This window comes from Phaethon aethereus (genome assembly GCF_964289735.1).
Source record: "Phaethon aethereus genome assembly, chromosome: 1".
NCBI classification, from domain to species: domain Eukaryota; kingdom Metazoa; phylum Chordata; class Aves; order Phaethontiformes; family Phaethontidae; genus Phaethon; species Phaethon aethereus.
This window is the reverse complement of record NC_138575.1, coordinates 196,023,090-196,045,214: the sequence shown is the minus strand read 5'-3', so window position 1 is coordinate 196,045,214 and position 22,125 is coordinate 196,023,090. Positions and strand designations below refer to the sequence as shown.

The following is a 22,125-nucleotide window of genomic DNA, read 5'->3' as shown; positions in this document are numbered from 1 at the left end:
TATAAAGTGATTTTTATGTTTTATTTAAGAAGGTTTTTTAATCATTACCTTGAAGCTCATTTTAGCATGAGATATTTTCTCTTTTCTCTGGATAATGAAGTTTGTCTATTCAGACAAGCCTCATATAAGGCTCATGCCAGGTATAGTTTGGTCCCAGATTTCAGAGAGCCCTTGCAAGTGTATGACTGCATAGCCATACATATACTTTAATTTGATTTCTTGAGGGTATGAGGCTTATGTTACCGCACTGTGTGAGGAGGATCAGCCTTTTACTCCCTTGATAACTTTTCCATGTCCTGGGCAGTTTCAGCCAGTTTAACAGAGAATGCTTAAAACATGTTATTTTTACACAATATTCATGAATATAGGTATCCATTTAAAGAAAAGATACCCTATAATGTCTTCGCTTGACCCTATAATGTCATGGTTACATGTGTATTTCTAAATCAGCTTCAACATTTGCTCTGCACTGTCATTTGGGGTATGTCGCCATCGTGTAGTGAATAAATGGAAAAGTGAAAAATCTCATCTGGTTCATTTGCAGCTGTGTAATATACTGTGTTGGTACAACACTATGGACATTGCAGCGCAAGGAACAGGAAAACAATTGGTAAAGCAGGACTGAGGGTGAGCGCATAGGAACTCAACCCTATTAGACATCAGAGAATCCCTGTTAGAAATCTGGGTGACTGTTAAAAATGTTTCTCCTGGGAGGTCAGGCTAGTGTTATTTGCAGTGTGTGTCTCACTGGACATGGTCACTCTGGTCAGTCAGGGTCAGGAATCTTACAGAATATTTGGTTTGTAGTGGAGCAGGAATTCTGAATGGGTTTTCAAGGCTGAGGAGTTCATAACATATTTCTTCTCTGCCATGCCACCTCCCACTCCTTTCTTTCCATGTGCCCTAGGGGTCCCCCATTCTTCTATGTCTAGTAAGAGATGGTGCTGCAGGCGTAGCACAGTGCAGTTTAAAGCCATTGAATTGCCTGTCCCAGTCCTCTGGAAGACAGTCTTCCTTAATTTGTGGTAGTAGGATTCCTTCATAGATTTCTTTTTATCGTTCACTGCAAACACTTGCAAAAAGATCCCAGTGAAATCACACAGCTGTCTGAAGAGAAGCCCTGTTTAGATAATGAGGTTGGAACAATAATGAGTTACAGATAATGCTTTTCTTCAGTAAATTTAAAAACATTAATCAACACTAACAATATATTGAATAATTTTATGTTGTTACAAGGTTTGAGTGTTGATTTACACTATGAGGATTTTTTAATTGTTTACTTTTAAAAGTAAAAACTTTATGAATTTCTGCAAGTAGTTTGCAAGATTTACTTCTTAACCATGAAGAAAACAATAGGTAATTTTGAAACCGGGCATGAAAACCCTTGAAATCCTCCAATAGGTATAATTTAAAATACTGCTGCTGATTGAAATCCTGCCTGCGCATGTTGTAATTCCTTCATAAACAGGAAAAAAAAAGTTCATTAATTTCAAACTGCTCTTTATAGGCTTGGAAAAAATCTTGTTGTAAGAAATTATCTATGATTAGCTCTTAGTGTCTTACTAAAACACAGTATGCTCATGTTTCTCCAAACACTTTGGAACTGAAAGTGTTTCTTACTATAAAACATCGGTGAGTCAGATACTCATGGAGACAGAAAACAGCACCAGTTGTCCAGAAGTCTGGGGGGTAGGAACAAAGAAATGATGGAAGATTAAATGGATATTCAGATCTGCTTATTTATTTACGTATACTGCATCAGATTCAAGGTTCAAAGCTTTGCAACTTCCACACTGTTTTTCAGAATATGCTACTAGTGACAAGACAGATCCCAATACTGGCATTCAGAGGAGGAACTGAAAAGCAGGTGCCACAGCAGAAGTCTCTGTTACTTGTCCACAGTGAAATCTTCAAACTGTAATGACTCCCACACCAGTTACAGAACACTTTTCTTTCATATAGTATTCCTTTATGATGCTTATAAAGGAATATCATTACAAACATCAGAAAGTGAAGAGGATACACATTCATTCAATTCTGAAGATTTAACTCTTGAATTACTGAAGTTCCTGTGTGCAGCAGTATGTTCTGAACAGATGTTTAACATGGCAGGAAACATATAGATCAGAGATCCAGATAGCAACTAGGAAATGCATAGCATCTGGCACTTTTTTGAAAGTAAACCTGTCAATAATTAATTACACATATGAGCCACTCTATCCCTGTCTAATGAATCGGACACTTACTAAGATGTATTAGGCTACGTAACAGAGGTTAACTGCTCATGCCCTCTCCTTTGTCTTTGGCTTGTGTGGTCCCAGCATAACTTAAAGGTAGAAATTGTTGTTGGCACTCAGATCATATGTTCTTGATTATATTATCATTGTTACACTAATTAATAATCAAGACTTCTTTACAATCCAAAATGTATGGAGTTCCCATTAGGCAGAAATTGGAGCAGTACTGTTGCTTTGCCAACGGAGAAAAAATGTCCGAAAATGTGAGGCTACTTGTAAAGTTTAGAATCAACTACATATATTCAACAGAAGGGGTTAAGAGAATGCAGCACTAAAAAAAAAAAAATACATGCCCTCAGGAAAAAAAAAACTGGTGACAGTGTAAAGTTGTCAGGTTTGCTGAAAAGAAACTCTGAAAGTTATCCTTGAAAATACAAAGGCCATTAGATGTTTGAAGTTACCAAATTACTGTTGAAAGTGCTACTATAAAAATTATATTATTAGAAACCAAACAATACCAATTGCTGTTCTTTTAAAGCACATGAAGAAATTCATAAAATATTGGAGCACTTAAAGAGTGAGAAAAGGAGTTGTTTGTGGTCCTCAGGTCCCACTTGCCTTCAGCGGTATTGGGCACTTTCTCACAAGTTTCTTTTTCAAGCTAGTAGCGTGTATCTCAGTTGCAAGCCATAAGGCCTAGAAAGGACTGGTCTTTTTGTCCTAAAACTCTAGAATACCCTCCCTGACGACTTCATACTCCTTCTTTGTCCTAATGCCATCCAGGTCAGATGTCCCTCTGTCTTCCTTCTTGTTCTGACTTTCAGTTTTCATGGAAAATAATTTTTTTCCCCTTTTTTTGAAAGAAGTTTGCCTCCTACTACAAAAAAAGTAGCAAGAGAACTATTTAATATTATTTCAAGGAAATAATTTTTTAAAAATTCTTGAGAAAGTTCTTAACACATACAGGCACTACTGTAACATAGCCTGTAGGTGGACTCATCATATCAGGTATACAGCAGTGCTGCATGGTAACACTGGACTAAGTTGCACAATTTTTTTTTAGCAACAGCTACCTTTTTCCCCCTTATTATTTTCTCCTCTACTGTCCAGGTCCAAAGAAAAACGAGGTGGTATGCCAAAAAGGTATTCAGTATCTACAGGATGTTCATGCTGTGACTGAAGCTCCCCACAGGCAGAGGTTCTCTGGTTCTTATTCCACTTAATTCATCATTCGGAACTCAGCAGGGGATGCTGCCTGATTTTGGACTTGAAACAGTTAGGCTGGTATTTGCCCCACCCTTTGTCCTCTAAAGGCTTAGAAATGGTATCAATCTACTTTATTATCCCAGCAGTATTTTCCAGAGAACTACCTAACTGACAAACTATAGGGTGTAAATAACATCTCTGTATCAGATTTTGCCCTGAAAGATGTGATTATCATGAGCCATAGTCTAATAATCCTTTTCCGTGTAGCCTGAGCTCTATGTCCAGGTTCTTTACAAAACTAATCTCATTAAGGGCTGCTCACAGTTTCTCCTTCTATATTCCTTAACTTTGTGTCTACTTATCACCTGCTCTTATGACCCAGACTGAAACCTTTCAACCAGTGACAAAGTTTAACTAAAGTCCCTTACTTGTCCTAATGATTTAAAGGCACTTCTACAGTTGGATATGGATGTGCTTGTTTCCATGCCTTCAAGGCATAAGCAAAGCATATTCCACAAAAACTCTTGAATCAATTAACTTGAGAAACTACTACACTTGAATCTTAAAAATCTACCCATTTATAGAGACCTTTGGTTTTGATAGAAAAACACGTTAACTATAACATAAACATTAATGAACCATCAAGCTTGATTTATCTAGTTGTTAACAGACTCCCTACAGACCTGGGATTATTTTTGCAAGGACTAAGAGAATATATCTTTACTGTGGTCAGTCTAACTTTATGTTAAAATTCACCTCCCCCCAAAAAACCAAACCTGCTAAACATGTATTGTCTTATATTATGTCTCATTCTTGTCTGTTGGGATGTGGAATTTTATGATCCAATCTTTTTATACTAATAGTGATGTTGCCTGTGGAGATTTTCTTTCAGTGGGAAACCCTCATGCTGAAAGAACTTGTCAGACAACAGAGACAGTTGTGATATGTCAAATTAAGATGGCAAAGTGATGTCAAAGCAGGTCTAGGGAGAGCCCGTAACAATGTTACTGTCAAGTAAATAAAGAAAACTGAAACATGAGAAATACAAGTTATTTCAAGAGATCTATGACTGTGGTACAATTCTGTGTTTTGAGAGATACTGTTTTAGAATAACTACCATTTGTCAGTAGGGCTTCAGGATAGGAGCAAGATCTGGTGGCTGCTGACTAAGGTCAGTAAAGTTCAGCATGAAAATGGAGATTTTTTTTTCCTTGTTATCAAATTCTCAGAAAACAATTACCTTCTAAACAAAATATTAGTTCACCAACAGTTTGCTCAACTAGATACAAAATTAGCCGGCGGGTTATGCTACTCAGGACATCACACCTAGTTAAAATAATGGTCATCTTGGCCTTAGAAATTTAGGAAGCTGCGTAAGTTTTGTCAGGTTTTGTTATACGTCCTATTTGTAGCTGCACTGGTTCACTCACTGATCTCTCAGTATGGCCCAAAGGTTGCCAAAGAGAAGAAATATAAGGAAGCAAGTAGGACCAGTAAGGAGTAAGTGGGTTTAGTGCTATGCAACCTATCCTTTTCTCTCCTTCCTTTTTTGTCATCCACCATAAATACATTGCGGTTGCGTCATGCCATGATGATAATATTCCCCCTAATAATAGGAAAGAATATAACAAAGAACTAGAAGGTAGCAGTAGAAAGAAGGAAACAAAAGGCAATTCCTATGTTTCAAAACGGAGGAGAGAAACAAAAAAAGAATAAATAAGCACAGAAAATAGGGCATCAAATAGGAATAATTTAAAGACTAAAGCTAAGGAAAAGTTGATAAATTTCAGGAGAATAAGAAAACCTCATACCTAAGGAAAAAATAGCATTGAGTAATACATTTGAATTATATTGTTGCATTTTCAGAGAGAGTATGATATTCTAGAGACTGTCACTTGGGATCATACTTTTGATCCATCTTGTCCAGGATGTCACTTTTGACAGCTTTAGAAAGAATTGGAGAAGGTTCCTAAGATGAAGAGAAAGCGTCATAGGTGTAGTGAAGGTATAAAGTATAAACATTTGCTTGTGTTAGTGAGTGAAATTAATGTTCTGATTTCTGCTTGTATACTTCTTTGAAAATAATTCACTGTTGAGGTAATTCTTTGAAAATGTGTTTCCTGTAACAGATTTGAGAGGAGATGAAGGACTGAGAAAAAAGGGAAAGGAGGGATAGATATTGATTCATTTAAATAAGAAAACTGTGAGGGATCAATAGAACATAAAATCTCAGAATAGTTGTTTTTTTCCCAGATTTATTGAATATGGAATGACTTCCTTGGTATCAGTTGTTTTCATTTACTATTTTTTCTACAAATTTAAATCACAAAAATAGCAACTTGATCAGGAAACAAATGGCATCTTGAGAAAATATCACACGAAAAAACTTGAAAAACCTTTTAACTGCAAATTTAAATTAATTTTTAAATGGCTTTTTTTCCATTATTTTTTTTCTCACTCCATCCATTGAAATAAAATATCCAGGGCAACAGCTGTGGCAGAAACGTAGCCACAACTTTGAGCCACTATTTAAGTAGTATCACAGGATAAAGGGGAAAATCAGAAGACTTCCAGGATCATATTTTAATTTCCACAGTGGACTGTTGGGTCTTTGGAAAAAAATTGGAATGTTTTTCATTGAGATTCTTTCTAGATTAACAAGAGGTTTGGATTTTCCAGAACCTCTGTCTAAATGTAGTTTATTTTTTAGTTCTTCCAGTCTTCCACCAAAATAAAATGTTTATAAGTTACTCAAGTCTACCTGAAACTGCAGCAGACTTCACTAGAAAAGCAATAGTTCAATTTTATAGCCATTTTCAAGATCAGAGGTGTTTTAATTTGATCAGCTGCAGTGCAGTGTGGTCTCTGGTTTTGTTGTTTTGACCCATTGTCTAGAAAGAGACTTCAGAAGGGAAGGAAACACATTTCTTTTCCAAATTAAATTCTAGTACATAATAAGTATCATATTGTTTCAAAAAAAATCTGCTTCACTTAAATTTAACAGGGAATTGTTTTCTCATAATTAATATTTGTGTTGTATACTTTTACATGAAAAGAATAATTCTGTGTTATTAATACTAATTTCTCAATTGGTACATGATTGATATAAATTTTAGATCTGTCCTGATATAGCAATTAGATAAGCATATTAGTTCACTACATCACAACAGATATTTGAAAAAAGATCCATCCAAAGAGATACTGTTTTAAGAGAAGGACAGAGAAACACAAATGCATATATTGAGTAAATCCCAATGGACCGTTGGCCAAGGAAAAAATTACCACAGGAGCTAAATGAAAACTGGATCAGTTTTGAAAATCTTCAGTGAGATATTAAACTGAACAGTGGTAGTGGATTTTATTTCATAGATCAAGTGATCTCCTTCTCATTTGATGAATGAGAATTTGTGCATCCCATTAACACTAATGGAAACTTGATAAAAATTGCATAAGCTGGTATAAGGCTAGTCTCTTCAGAGTAATGTCACAGCAGCATCAGTTTTGTCAATATCATTACAGCTCATGGGATCACCGTATGAAAGTCTGTAATCTTAAAAATTAAATCCTGTATACATTGTAATAAATCCCCCCTCTGTGGATATGCTCTCAAAAGTTTTTGCCCTTCTGTGATTCCATCTGGATATTTTATAGCCCTCATTTAGATTCCTTTTTAGTAGCTGCAATGGTGAAGAAGTATAGGTTTTCTTACTTTAATAAAATAATTCAAGAAACTGCTACATAGCATTCTTATTCTTTTAAATATTATCCTGGCATTAAGATCTGATTTATTTTACAAATTTCACTAAAAAGGACCAAACAGTTTGCATTTGGTTTGAACAGCTTAACAGATATTTTTTATGTTGACCTATCAGTGTTTATTTGAGGTGTTTATCTTAAGATATGAGTTCTAAAAATTTCTGATAATATTTTAAAGGTATTTCATTTGATAACAGGGATGATAGCTTTTCCTACATTTTCAGGTACCAGACATAAAGAATATTACATGTGTTGTGCAGTGTCTTTCACCATAACAAAAAATCTTACAAGAAGTGTGACTGTCTTGATCAACTGCAAAAGCACTGAATCAAATTCATATTCATCATATTTTTCCGTGTCGCTCTCTTGCTCTGGAAAGGAGCTCTACCCGTACAAAGAATGGTCTGGAGTACTAATACAGCCATCCTTCATGCTCCCTAGAGTTGGTAAGGTTGTGTTCTGCCAGTCAAGGCTGCTGAAGGGAATTGTTAAATCCATAACACTGACTTTATTATTTTAGTGAGTGTACCTTCTTTGGAATAGTGTTTCCTTTCATCTAGTAAAGTGGAGGTGTAATTATTTTGCAACATGGCTGTGATTTCCATCTGCAGACTTTCTGCAGTTGCTGAATATTTGCCAGCCTTGGCTTTTCATAAATTAAGACCATTAGTGTAATTTAAATGTCTACAAAATATGTGACATATGTATGGTTCTAAAACCAATTTTGAATGTAATCTTGCAAAACATTACAGTCTGTTTAATACACATCTTGCTTATTTTTTTCTAATAATTGCTTTGCTTAGAATAAGAACATCTGTCATTTCAGTTAATAGTTTTACATACTTAGCATTTACTTTCAAACTTTTCACCTATCTTTATTTTTCCCTCCATAGTATCTCTTTTCAGTTCTGTAGTGAACTCACCAGCAACTTGATAATTGATTAAAAACATCAGTTTGTATCTAGGTTTCCCTGAATGAAAACATACAGCAGAGGGGGAATAATGTAGATTTAAACTATCCAAGTAATTTTAATCTATGGTCAAAAAAAGAGAATTAAAGAAATAAACGTAGGATTTAAGTTGGATTTAGTAAAACATTTCAAGAAATGTTTGCCATAAGATTTTGCTGGCAGAAGAATGACATTTTGCAAGAATAAATAAACTTGAAAGAAAATTTGCATGTCCAACCAAAACATCACCATCATTTTTTTCCTACTACTATCAGAGCCAAAACATGCCTTAGTTTCTGTCACCAGCATGAACTGTCCTTGAAAATCTGTTGCACCATTCCTAGCAAATGTTGAACAGAGTATAAGGGAATGGTCTATCAAAAATGGAGGCAGAATTTGTGAGTGGTAATTACCAGTGGAAAATTCCTACTCTGTCTCCTGGCACAGAAGTCAGTGAGGATTATAGGAAGAGATGCCACAGTATGAGTTACCAGTAGTTATAGAGAACAATTTGAAACAAAAAGTGCGTGGAAGGCTATATCTGTAGTAAATAGAAAATAGCTGACCTTACAAAAATACAGGTTAAAAAGGAGAAATCTAGTATTTTGTAATAATTTTTTGGTCTAGGTTTAGGACTTTATGCTCATTTCTAAGTAGATTTTATGCACTTTTTATATGTTAATAAAAATGCATAGAATAGCAAGTCTTTAGTTTGTCATAAACATTCTTTTCTATACAAAGCTCCTGTGGTTTTGATGACATGCTGTACAGGAGTAATAAAGGCCAAGTTTTCACTGTGAGCTGGGTTAAATGTATTAAACTTTCTCAAGCTTTTTATTTAGCCATACCTGAGACTTTCAGATAAGTAGAAGCTATAACTGAGTGAAAGATTTCTGCAAGCTCTAAAGTATAGTTAATTGCATCTTTTTTTCTAAGTTCAACATAAGATATAAAAACATTTAACTTTTGTTTTTGCTAATATTACAATTGATTCCAGCTCCAATAAGGTTTTAAGTTGACACAAAGTAAAATCATTGAAAAAAAATGCAGGAAAACCTTGATAAAGACCAGATGAAATTGTGGTCGTATTCAGTTAGACTTATACACACATTGTATTAATAATAATAAAAAGAAGTTCAAAACCGTGATCTTATTTCATAAGGATTTTTTTTTAAATTGATTTTATCAGCCTATGTTAGATTTCTTCAAAATAGAAATTCACACTGACTAGTTCAGCATGGTGACTTCGAGGTTTTGAACCCATGACTTCATTAATGCCACAGGCATGACTAAAATAGTATAGTGGAAATTAATCTTTTTTTAGACATTAATAAGTCATAGTGAAAAGAAATAATTAGCATATCTTTGAGCCAACAGAAGAACATTGAAAAAGAAGTCAAGTAAACCAGAGCATTTCAGGATAATTGCCAGGCATACATCATTTATTCCAGATTAGCTAAGGTCACGCACTTGATGCTCCCAGTTTTTGCATCCATATATGTGGTCATTGTTGCCATCAAATTGCTGAATTTTGATGGCTATATTTAATGGACTGAGAATAGACCATGAAGAAAAGTACTGAGAACAGCAAATATAAAAAGCACATACTCCATTCAGTTAATCAATGACCTTTTTAACCTTGCTGTATGCAGGAAATATCCACTTGTATTTTAGTAATTGCATTAGCTTCCTTAATGGCATTTGATACAGATGGTATAGGAAGAATTTATCTGCAGCTGAAGAATGCAGGCAACAGTTTTAGTTTGAATTGCAAATACTTTTTCTTTTGGAGTTAAGTGAGGGGAAAGAGAACTGAAAATATATTTGTGTGCTTCTCAATCACAGAAGCCATTATTTTTCAAAGCTTGCTATCATTTTTGTTTCTCATTATGTTAAAACTAATAAAATTTTGCACATTCTAAAAAGCTCTGTGAAATCTTGCAAAACTATAAAGAGGGAGAATAAATGCAGTTGCTAGTGCATTTGGGGCTTAAAAAATGTTTATTCTGATTCATGCTACAAATTCTACTTGACTTTGTGAAGATACCTCAACCAGTTTGTTCCTTCTCTTCCATCTGTAAAGTGGTAGCAGAACATTTTTTCCTCCTTTATTTTTTTTTGTCTATTAGAATATATACTGTCTGCTGAAGGAAATTATTTTAGTGTCTGTACCAAGCCAGAAGCAGTGAGGCAATTCACACAAACTGGACTTCCTAGAACAGAGGATCACACAAATTTAAAACACAGATTATTAAAATTATCTTTTTTTCTAGTCTATGTAGGATAAGTTCAGCAGGACAGGGATGATCATTCTTCCTTAACTTCTCCTACAGCTTTTGATTGTGTGGGATCTTCATAAACCAGAGGTTGCATTCTGACAGTTTTTCCTAAAAGGCAGAAATGGATCTGTCCTCCACCAGGTCTGATCTGTTTTTATCATTCTCTACCATTGACTCCACAACAGCTCTGACAGTAAACTCCGAAGATTAATTGTGTTTTGTGTGACAGGAAAAAACATATTTATTTATTTCAAATCTTTCCTGCTTAATCAGGAATAAGTGAAAATGGGAAGATGCACAAGGGACACAAAAAGAGAGCCCTTAGCAGCTAGGAAGGAGGAAATGGAGCATGTAATGGAGGGCACACACTTTCCCTCATATGATTTGAGTGGAAGGAGTCTCTGAAGTGGGAGTAGGAGGCTGATTAGCAAGAAAATTATAACATGAAATGGTGGCCCTATTATGAATGTTTCAAGTTTCTGTATTCTGTTTTACTTCAAGGAATGTGTGATATGAATAGTTAAAGGTGAATAGAAAGTATTTCTGTTTCTATTTCCTTCTTCCTACCCATCAAGATGCATGGGATTCCCTATTTTCTGTTATGGCTACTCTTGTTTTCACTTACTTATAAAAAGTGCTGCACACTTAATTTTTGCCATAGACTGAGCTCTCTGCCAAGATTCCTTGCATCCATCTTTGACACCATGAGCTTCTTTTATAAGGCTTTCCTATCTCCCTCTGTATTTTCACATGTGAAAAGTGCTACAGTCTCTAAGACAGTTATTTGTTTCTTTTAGACATGAAAACCAGCCTCTTAAAACATCAGGTTTTGAATACCACTGGTTATGAGAGGTGTTAATGGCTATTATCAATGGTTGTTTCATCAGCAGGCAATTCAAGCGCTGGTTACAACTGATGGATGTGCTGATGTGCTAACCAGATGTCAGTTCTGTATCCTCCTCTTTCTTTTTCCCAATTTCACCAAAATCAGTTTGATTCTCCTTTCTGATGCTAGAATGCTACATAGAATCATAGAATCTTTGGGTTGGAAGGGACCTTTAAAGGTCATCTGTCCAACCCGCCTGCCATGAGCAGGGACATCTTCAACTAGATCAGGTTGCTCAGAGCCCAGTCCAACCTGACCTTGAATGTTTCCAGGGATGGGGCATCCACCATTGCCCTGGGCAACCTGTGCCAGTGGTTCACCAACCTCGTTGTGAAAAATATCTTCCTTAGATCTAGTCTAAGTCTACACTCTTTTGGTTTAAAACCTTTACCCCTTGTCCTATCGGAACAGACCCTGCTAAAAAGTCTGTCCCCATCTTTTTTACAAACTCCCTTTAAGTACTGGAAAGCTGCAATAAGGTCTCCCCGGAGCCTTCTCTTCTCCAGGCTGAAAAACCCCAACTCTCTCAGCCTGTCCTCATAGGAGAGGTGTTCCATCCCTCAGATCATTTTTGTGTTTTTAGTTGATGAGATGTGATATACAAAAAGTTATCAAGTAATGTCTGTACAACTAGAAAAAAGACACCCATTTTAGGTCAGATTATCATTTTACTCAAGCCCATAGAATTATCAGGCTTTTAAAAATTATAGTATTTAAAAATTCTTGTTATCATAAACAGAACATTTTGCACTAAGGTAATTATCACTTCCTTCAATCAGAGAGTCCCGTTTTATTGTACGTTCAGCATTTGTGCCATTAAGACTTATCTAGATTATAATTATGAGTACTTATCCTAGCCTATTGCCATTTGAGGCATGTTTATTTTGATCCATGCTCAAAACTTTCTTTCATGTTGTTTGAAGCTACACAGGTGGCATAAGTACCACCAACTGTCTTTGAAAGTTAAGAACTTCTAATTTAATGAATTAGGCCAGGAAATATTCATTATGCGTTGCTCTTTAAAGTGTATATTTTACACTGAGTTTTCTATTCTTTTTGGAAACCTGGTGAAGACAGAAAGAAATTAATGCTGATGCATAAACTTTTGTTATATAAATTAATTGGTTTATTTTTTCATAACTGTGTATGATGGAGACATTTGTTCTTCTGATGTAAAATCAGAAGGTAAAGACATCTACAAATGTAGAAGATTGTAGCATAGGAATATGTTTCTAAGAGCATTATTTTGACTCAATCATATTTTAATACACCTGAGGTCTGATTTTGAAAGAAAATAAGTGAGCATATGACAGAAAAGATTTTTTTTTTTTTTTTTTTAGTTTTATGGAATATGAGGTGGATTCATAATAAACCAGAGAATATTCCATGTTAAAATATTTGATATGTTTGTGTTACCTGCACTGGCTTAACGATAGAGTTCAGTCTTCTGTTTGGATTTTCTTTGTCAGCTTTCAAACAGTGGAGGTAGCCTGCAGGTGATAAGTATCCCATTAATCTTTTGGATCCTCTAGCACTTCAGCATGAGCATAGCTGATCAATTACAGCAATTGTCTCTCTAAATGAGCTTTGCACATCTGCCTCTTATTTCATTAGTTAACTGTCTGCCCATATATCTGATAGAATGGGATCCTAGTGGCTTCTTACAGCTTGTTCTGTGTTACTGTACAATAAGGATGGGGTTGTTAGCAGAATGGGCACAAAAGGGTATTTATGCACTACCCGCAATAAATACACGTGCTATTGTCTCTAATTGCTGTTTGTAGAAACCTACTTAAAGCACATCAGTTTGCTTTTCAGCTTCCTACTTAATCCTTAGTTGTAGGCTTTATATTTGTGAATTTATCATTTTTATAACACAACTGAAGTGTTTCCCTGCCCTAAACCATGATATCACTGTCTATATGATTTTAGATAACAGAAGCTACCATGTGTACACTTAACAGTAGATAGAACTGTAATCTCCTCCTTGTCTTTTTACAATGCATCTTTTAAGTACTTAGACATTCTATCCTTCTCTCAGAAAGTAAATTTGCATTTCCAAAGCTGCCAACAAGCATTGATAATATGGAAATATTATTAGGTATTAATTACTTAAATTAAGTACAAAACAATGAGTAACAGTTACAATGCATGATTCAAAGTTTGTTTTAAGAAACACGGCCTACAAATCACGGGTTATAATTTTAAGAAAAATACAATTTCACATGAATGCCTCTTTCATTAATACTCGAGCTATCAATTACTAGATAAAAATTAAAATTATTTCTAAGCAGAGGCCTTATTCTCTACTTGTTAATATATGATCAGTTTATTCTTAAGAATTTGTAGAATTTAGTATTCAGTGGTTGTTTTCTTATGTTGATTGTATATTAAATTGCTTCAGATTATATAGATAGGTAGTTAATTATTTATTTAGCTAAATACTGAACAAGCTAAAAGCCAAAAAGACTTAATCCTTGACTATTTATTGCAGGTCTGGTTTGTATGAAGTCAAGTACTTCAGTGGTTGAACTTGTTATGCTGCTTTGTTCACAGGTAAGACAATCTCTGGTTCTAATTGTATTAGTTTCTTTGCATAGTGCTGGATTACTGCCAGACTAAGAATTATATCTTGTTTGATTCATTCTTCCATTTCCGTATAAGAAAACACAAAATAGTCTCTTCTGGTAGCATATAAAATGTAGATTTTTTAATGTTTCATAATTTCTCTATATTCACAGGGTATACAACGTATATTTACATTTGTTTTGTAAAAGTGTATGGATGTACATTATGCACTTTTTCTGTGTATGAACTCTCTTTCAAGCCAGTTCTTATTTAGAATATGTAAACAGGGTACTGTTCTCATAATTTTATGTTGAAATCTGTCTTTGAATTAGTAATTTTTAAAACCTTTGTGGTGACTTTATTATTTTTTATATACTTGACATAACTTATTGGATATTTTACATACCTACCAGAATATAAAAAGCAGAAGAACATGGCTTAGGTAGTCAGGAACTGGCAGAAGCAGAGTATTTCTATTTTTAAAATGCTGTGGTTAATTATTATTTTTTAGCATAGCTGTAATGGGTTTCTTAGAAATCTGAATCAATTGACATTTTGAATTGCTTTCACAACTAAAATAATCAAAATTAAATAATTCCTCATACTGTTTGGATTATCTCTATCTTAATTTTAGTTTTATTTGTTTTGACAGAAGTGTTATGGGCTAATTTCATATATATAGTCTTTTACTTTAGACTGCCAGTAATATGTTATCAACAAACATTTTAGAATTTTGCTCATTTTGTAAAATACAAGAAAAATATGATGGCCTAACAGATCCAAATTTCAGATGTTTTTACACTTCTTTAAAGGCTTATTAACAGTGTTTCATTTACCAGGTTCCCCACAGATTTGTAATACCAGTTAAAATCAAGCCAAGTTATTATATAAAATGGGCAGGTTAACTTGTTATATTATTACCAAGGAAAATTAATTGTTTGTAGCTTTACTTGAGCATTCACTGCTGCACATTGAGAACATGCACCATAAACCTTTTGTACTGAAAAACAAATGAGTTTCTAGGGGTAATTGAAATGAAGATCTACTTTTGAGGAATCTATCTGAAAACAATTAACATTTACAACTGATTTTGGGGGAGGGGGTTCCAACTTACCTGCTGTTTGCCAGTCTGTAGGTTGTGTTTCTTCGAACTTCTGTCATAAGGAAATCATTAAATCTTGTTTTCCTTTATTTTTTCTCTTCTTTTTTTTCTTCTTCTTTTAGCCAGGGTGGATATTGGTTAGGGAAAAGTAAAAGAAAAATACATCCCTGGCAGGAATCCTCAGTGGGGTTTGAACTTCAAACCTTCTCCAGCAGGGCATTTGAAAAATTTGTTACCTAACGTTAAAGTCCTGGGTTCCAGGAAAATTCCAAAAGATCCATTAAGGCTTTTGAGCTCTATGTTCATGTCATGCAACTTTTTTTTTTTTTTACTTTTTTTTTTAGCAGCTTTTGAAACGTTTTCTTGAGGGAAGGAATAACTTACAGTCCTTTCTTCCCTAGCCTTTGGGTTTACTGCAGTTCTCAGGAATAAAGTGGAATGTAGCATTAGGGTCTAGTGTCTTTGATGGCCTCATCATCTAATCATAGGTTTAACATTACTCATTTGCTGGCTCCAAGAATTCCTGCCATTAAGGGCCCTAGAGATGAAACTTTGCCTCAAATATTGATTGAAAGGAAGAGAGAGAAATTTAAGCTCTTTCTGCAATGCTTTTTCTTCAGACGTCCTAGTAAAGCTATGTAACAAATGCAGCTAAATCAATTTGTTATCTTTATGACTATTATATATGTTATTTATTATTTCAAAATATTTTACTATTTTTAAAATAAACTTTATTTTATACCTGAAATAATGTGAAGACCCTATTCATTTTGAAATTCTGAACTTTTATTGATTTTCTTCAATGTTTGCTTGGGACAGCTATTTTGCATCTATTCAATTACTTGTGGAAATGGCAAGCTTTTATTTTTTGTACCCCAGGTGATACTTCAGGGTTGTTTCCTTATCTTCTTAAGAAGGAAGATTTTGTCTCCTGGTGTCCATTTATCACTAAGTACTTCAGAAGCTAATGCTGTAATATTTGTTGGTGATGTTAAATGTTTCTACAGGAACTGGTCAACAGGGGGCTGTAATGGTGCAAATTGCATTCTCCTCCCCTCACCTTCCTAACTCCAAAAGTATTGGTCCTGTAAATTGCATCTTCACAGAATATTGTATTTAATCTTGTAGGCGTGCTAAACAATCAGGTCTGTAATTCTATTAACCTGCAGGAAAAAAAGTAGTTATTTTTTCCTGTTTACATTTTAAAACTATTTGTCAAAAGAAAACATGCGGTAAATGCTATAAAAATGCTGATACATAAGGTGGCTAGAAGAAAAGAATAGCAGACAGACAAATATTGTAATCCACCTGTAGTTAGCAGAACTTGGAATTAGGATCTTAGGAGATGTTCTCTGCAGTAAATGAGGTTAATTCATCTCTACAAACAAACTAGATAGTGCTGCCTGAGCTTTTCCGTATGATAAATTGAGTAATATGGACTGGAAACACCGTATAAAGTACTACGGTTTTTAATAATCCTAATGTAACTAGGACTTTTCTTCCTAACATGGGTAACTACTTTATATTCAAATTGAATGGCATTTTACAGATTATGTGGGGAAGTTTGAAATGTGTCACTCAAAAGATAGATGGCGATATTAAAAACCTTTGAAAAGTACAATTTTGTTTGCACGGAACAGAGTAACTTTAGACATTGAAAAGGAAAGGGAAATGCGAAGTTTGTTTTCCTTTCATTTGCCACAGCAAATTAGATGCTTTTATGCTCTTTATGTTGGAAATTCCATGTTAACGACTACAGATTAGCAAGGATGTCAGAATTTTTTTTCTTATCTGAGCTCCTGAATAAAATCAACATTGCCAGCGGCCCACGTCCAAGGTATGGTCTAAATTTACATGAAATATCACATTACAAATGTCTGAAGGTACATGTCATGGATAATTCAGTTCATATGGGCAGCCTTTTAGACTCTGAGGGATATGCAATCAAGCCTTTCCCCCAAAGGAATTTGGAGTTTCTGTGAAAAATACAGAACTCCTGTAGGGATAGTGCATCATTTGTGGGTTTGGGGAAGAACAAAAAGTTCTACTCTTTGTATTTTCAGAATCTCTCTTGTATTGTAACTTGCTTCCCTGCACCCATTTAATTTTTTTATTACCACCTACTTCACTAGATTAAAATTCAGGTTAATTTGAAGGCTTTATTTTCTTAATCTCTTATATAAACCAAAAGCATACGTCCAAGCACTTGAAATACATTTTTCTAGATTATTTATAATAAACATGTAATGATTCTCACTTTTCATAAAACAGACATTTTAATTTGGATTTAGTCTATTTTAACATAAAACGGATGAAGATGTGTTATGTTTGACAAGATCTGTGCTTGATTAGCTGGTCTTTGTTCCCTCAGCCTACTTAAGCATGTCACAGCTGTGTTGCTGTTGGAGTGGCAGATTTCTTCAATAAACCATACAATTTTTTAAAACAATACAATAATTTTTGCAGTGTAGTTCCTTCTTACATGAGATTTAGATTTTAATTACTTTTTTCTTATTCTTTTTTTTTTTTCCCTAGCCTCAACACTACAATAGTTTCTAATTACTTCCAGATCTTTTGCAAATTTTTCTCTTCGGGGATACAGCTTCTGCAGAAACTGTATCCCAAGGGAGTTTTATCTCATGCCACTTGTATTTTTCTGTATCTTATCTATTAACAGGGGAAATTTATTTTCTTAAACAGAGAATACTGTCTTAGTATTTAAGACATGTTGCTATTTGACCTATTTAAAAATAACTATTATAATGGATAAATGGTTACTTTAGGAAAAAAATGCTATGTCATTTGTGATTTTAGACTATGTGCAGAATATCTGACAAATTTTAGGATTTTGCAGTTTTCAATACATCATTCATTCTGTTCATTTCCCCTCCCCGCCATGTTGGAAGTTTGATCAAGATTGTAATTCATAGAATCACAGAATCATTAAGGTTGGAAAAGACCTTTAAGATCATCAAGTCCAACTGTCAACCCAACACCACCAAGCCCACTAAACCGTATCCTGAAGTGCCACGTCTACATGTTTTTTGAAAACTTCCAGTGATGGTGACTCCACCACCTCCCTGGGCAGCCTGTTCCAATGTTTGAACACTCTCTCCGTAAAGAAATTTTTACCTAATATCGAGTCCAAACCTCCCCTGGCACAACTTGAGGCCATTTCCTCTCATTCTGTTGCTAGTTACTTGGGAGAAGAGACCAACACCCACCTTGCCACAACCCCCTTTCAGGTAGTTGTAGAGAGCGATAAGGTCTCCCCTCAGCCTCCTCTTCTCCAGACTGAACAGCCCCAGTTCCCTCAGCCGCTCCTTGTAAGATGGAGCCTCCAAAGGAAATATCAAAACTAGAATGAAAATCCACTTCTGATTCACTATGTTGAGGAAAAAGATTTCTTTTAGATGCTATCCCTTGTAAATAGGCTTTTATTAGAAAGCCTCTATGAGGAGTGAGGAAAAGGATATACATAACTAAGAAATGCTTCACTTAAAACTGGCAATTAAAACCTGTTAGGAGATTCTCAAATAAATTATAACACATGGTCCCTCTTATAATTAAGCTGTAAGTAGATTCTATAAATTGTTTACTTTTATGAAAAAATACAGAACTTAAAGTACCTTAAATAAAGCAAACTATACCAAGAGTACATCCATAACCTGACAAACTCCAATATGTAATTAATGGGTAAATTGAACTTCAGCTACACCTTTCAAACATTGATTAACAGTGTGAGCCTCATAAATGAGTTGTGTCTGTCCACGTTGTCTTATCTATTAACCTGGAAACTTAGAAACTGTTTGGGACAAATCTAGTCTGTATTTCCATACCACAGGCAGCCATCCAGTAAATACTAAATGAAAAAAGATCTGTGAAGGATCTGCTCCCATGCAGCACAGTATGTAAAACACTTTCTAGCAGTTTGACACATTTAAAACATAGTAGGTTTATGCTACTGAATGTACTATAGCAATCAAAACTATAAAGTGGCAAAATGGGGCAGAAGGCAACAGAGGGGAAGGCAAATGAGTGCATTGCTCGTTGTCCAAAGTGGCAAGAAAAAATTTGAAACAATATCAAGAAATTCATCTCACTCCAAGGAGAGGTGGAAAAAGCAAACAAATAAACAAAAACCCCCAAAAGATGTGCCTTGCCAGTGCAAATTTGAAGGAAATGCTCACTGAGTAAATTTGGTGATAGGTTTAGCTCTCAGCATATAGGAAGACTCATCAACTTGATGAGGCACTGGAGAGATTTCAGTATGCACTAGCATGTCTAAATGTGCATTCTACCCCCAAGTGTGGGATAGCTCTTGGGGTCAGAAACTGGCAGCTGCCCAACACAGAAACCAAGCAGAAAAAGAAATCTTTTTCTGGTCCCTACAGCTGACCCGAAGCAGCCCTGACATGTGGGATTCGTATAATAGAAACACAATCCATGCTTCTTGATACTAAACAACTTTATTCAAGGCTTTCTAGAAAAGTTTAAGTAGGAATTCTCCAGCTCTACTGTAGAGTGCCCTCTTATCAAGCACCATTCTCACAGGTATCTTACCAGGATCCATCTTAAGACAGTTAGTTACCTTTATTTCTGTACTATACTATTTGTATGTCTATTTTACATTTTAATTTTATGCAGTATTAGAAACCTTTTCATTTTAATTATAGATTTATTTGTAATAATTTTTTATCAATTTACTCTTGTTGCCAGTATTAGATTCAACTTTAATTATGTTTGTTGGTCCTTATTTATTCCCTCCAAAGGTATTCCCAGAGTTCTCATGCTCCTTACTTTTTGTTTGATAAGTGATAGCTCTTTTAGAGTAACTGTGCTAGTAGCACACTAACAGAAGTGTTTGCTATTTGTCTTTTTGACACCACCTATAGCAGGAAGGCTGAAGAGAAGTTAAATAATGAATGTGTCTCTTAAATCTAAAGAACAATGAACCTGGGACTTAATCTCCTTAGGAAATTAAGTCTGGTGTAACTTCAATGGTGAAATTAAGATTGGTTATGCAAATTCCTATGGAAGTGTAATTTTTTAATCTTCCTTTTTCCTAATCATGAAACAAGTTGGATATTTTACTTCTGGCCATGTTTTCCCATTTGTCCTGTTGCATTATCCACTAACTCTGTATTTGTACCAGCATGACTAGGAGAAGACAATGCTGCATTTCATATCACTGCAAAAGTTTGAATTAAAATTTGATGTAGAAGGGAAAGACACATAGAATCACACATGCAAACATACAGAAACTCATATAAATAATCTGTTTTTCCAGCAGGTAAACATTTATCCTAACAAAGCTCTGGACCTGCTACACTGCTTCTGCCCTGCAGCTTCTTCTCTGCTAACTCCACTTTTGTACCAGTGCTGATATTTATAAGACTAACTCACAAACATATCTGAAAATTGTTCAGATGTTTGTTTCCTGGATTAGTGGGTTAAGCTGTCTGAGACCCTAGTTCAAAAGCCACCAGAGCTACTCAGAGAGAAAGATTCAGGATTGCAAATACTGGGAGCACAGAGGAGACGAGAGAAAATGCCACTCGTGTTTTCATGGCAGAAAGCTGTAAATTCAGATCTCTGCATCTAACTGAATCATACTCTTAGGCTGCGGTTTCAGTGATCAGCTCAGGCTTCTCTCCGGCCCAAATCAGACTGGCAGAGGTATCATATCTTCTCCATGTCTAGCTCTATAACTCTGCATAAAATAGTAATTTTCAACTGATTATATTTCTAGAATAGCCATGAAAGCAATAGATCATAGGAGGTGGCAGGTAGGATGGCTGGGGCTGTAGGAAAGACAGACTGAAAGAAAAGCATTTGAAGGGAGAGAAATAAGTTAAAACAAACAAAAAAAGATCACACAGATTGTCATACACTGGACAAAGCACTAGAAAGGTGTATGAAAATGTCAATCATGTAGCTCCAAACTGAGCCTTTGTAATTTCACTTTTTATCACAGGCTCAAAGTTCAATAAATAAAGTCTTTGTAGCTGAAGCAAGTGTTTTCTCTAATACTGTCATCCTTTTTGCCCTATAGTAATGTCCAGCAAGAGAGAAACATTTCTACTGTGTTCTTATCCATTATCAAATATGATACACCTTAACCACGTACTTATGTTCTGGTGTTCATTAGGGGCTCTTCATAATCCAGAACATGGCCTATACACAAATAGGTTGTTATACACACTTAGTGTAATTTCCAAAACCAGAAATGAACTCCAGTACGAGCTACCAGGGGAGTAGAAAACTTTTTCCTTTATAATTTTTGCTCTAGAAATTAAGTGGTTTGTTGGTTGTGTTGGGGTTTTTTTGTTGTTTTGGGCTTTTTTCCCCAGTGTTTCTCACTTGCTTTATAGAATTCTGGAAGTTTTCCAAAGATGACCATTTTGCATTATCTTTTTTTTACGCTAAAGTGGTGTCAGAATTTTCTTGCATTACTTCCTTGTCCATGTGTGGAATGTCTTCCAGACCAATTTCAGTCTTCATCTCTGTGCCATCTGCTTCTGATAATCTAACTTTCAAATGGAAACCATCAGTGTATTCTTTCCTACTTGTTGGGCAATTTTACTTTCTTGATTATTCTGTGAGATGCCTTTCCAGCTCCTGTACTTTCCCATCAGAAAACTACTTTTGTAGTGTTTTGCCTTTAGTAATAAGTAGGATCTCTTCCTCAATATCTTACACCAGAGTCACCATGGAACTTCTGGTCCTTTCTCTTGCCTGTCCTTATCAGGGTATTTTTGTCAAAAAATGTCAAAGAGTACATTTATTATACATCAATGAGATGCTGTTCTGAACCTCCTAGATTCATTGCAAAACAAGCAGGATCAGAAAACTGTAAGAATTACTTTCTCCGTATCCTAATATGGCAATGTGTCTTTCCCTTGAGTTCTCTATTAAGTTGCCTGCAACTGAGAAGGATCTTAGGTCAGAGGAAAACACCTAAAAAGTCAGAAAGAGTCAACTGGTATTTCTTAAAGGGCTGAGAAAGGGTGCCATCATTATTGATAAATATACCATAGTTGGGGGGGGTATCATTATGTATATAATGGAGGCAATGTGAGGAGTAGTTTTTTGCACATCAAAAAGTCTTCTCTTCAATGGTGCATTTTGGAAGACTTCA

The 22,125-nt window shown here is 35.0% G+C and overlaps 1 protein-coding gene across 4 annotated transcripts in view; it reads left to right on the top strand.

Moving 5' to 3' along the window:
* The window catches only part of NBEA (neurobeachin), a gene marked incomplete at its 3' end in the record, with an annotated part of 516,829 nt that overhangs the window by 230,774 nt on the left and 263,930 nt on the right, over positions 1-22,125 (top strand). For all 4 annotated transcript variants that reach the window (XM_082012155.1, XM_082012156.1, XM_082012153.1 and 1 more), the window contains one exon: positions 13,809-13,870. In XM_082012155.1, the coding sequence (XP_081868281.1) occupies positions 13,809-13,870 (62 nt within the window). The remainder of the gene's footprint in view (positions 1-13,808; positions 13,871-22,125) is intronic.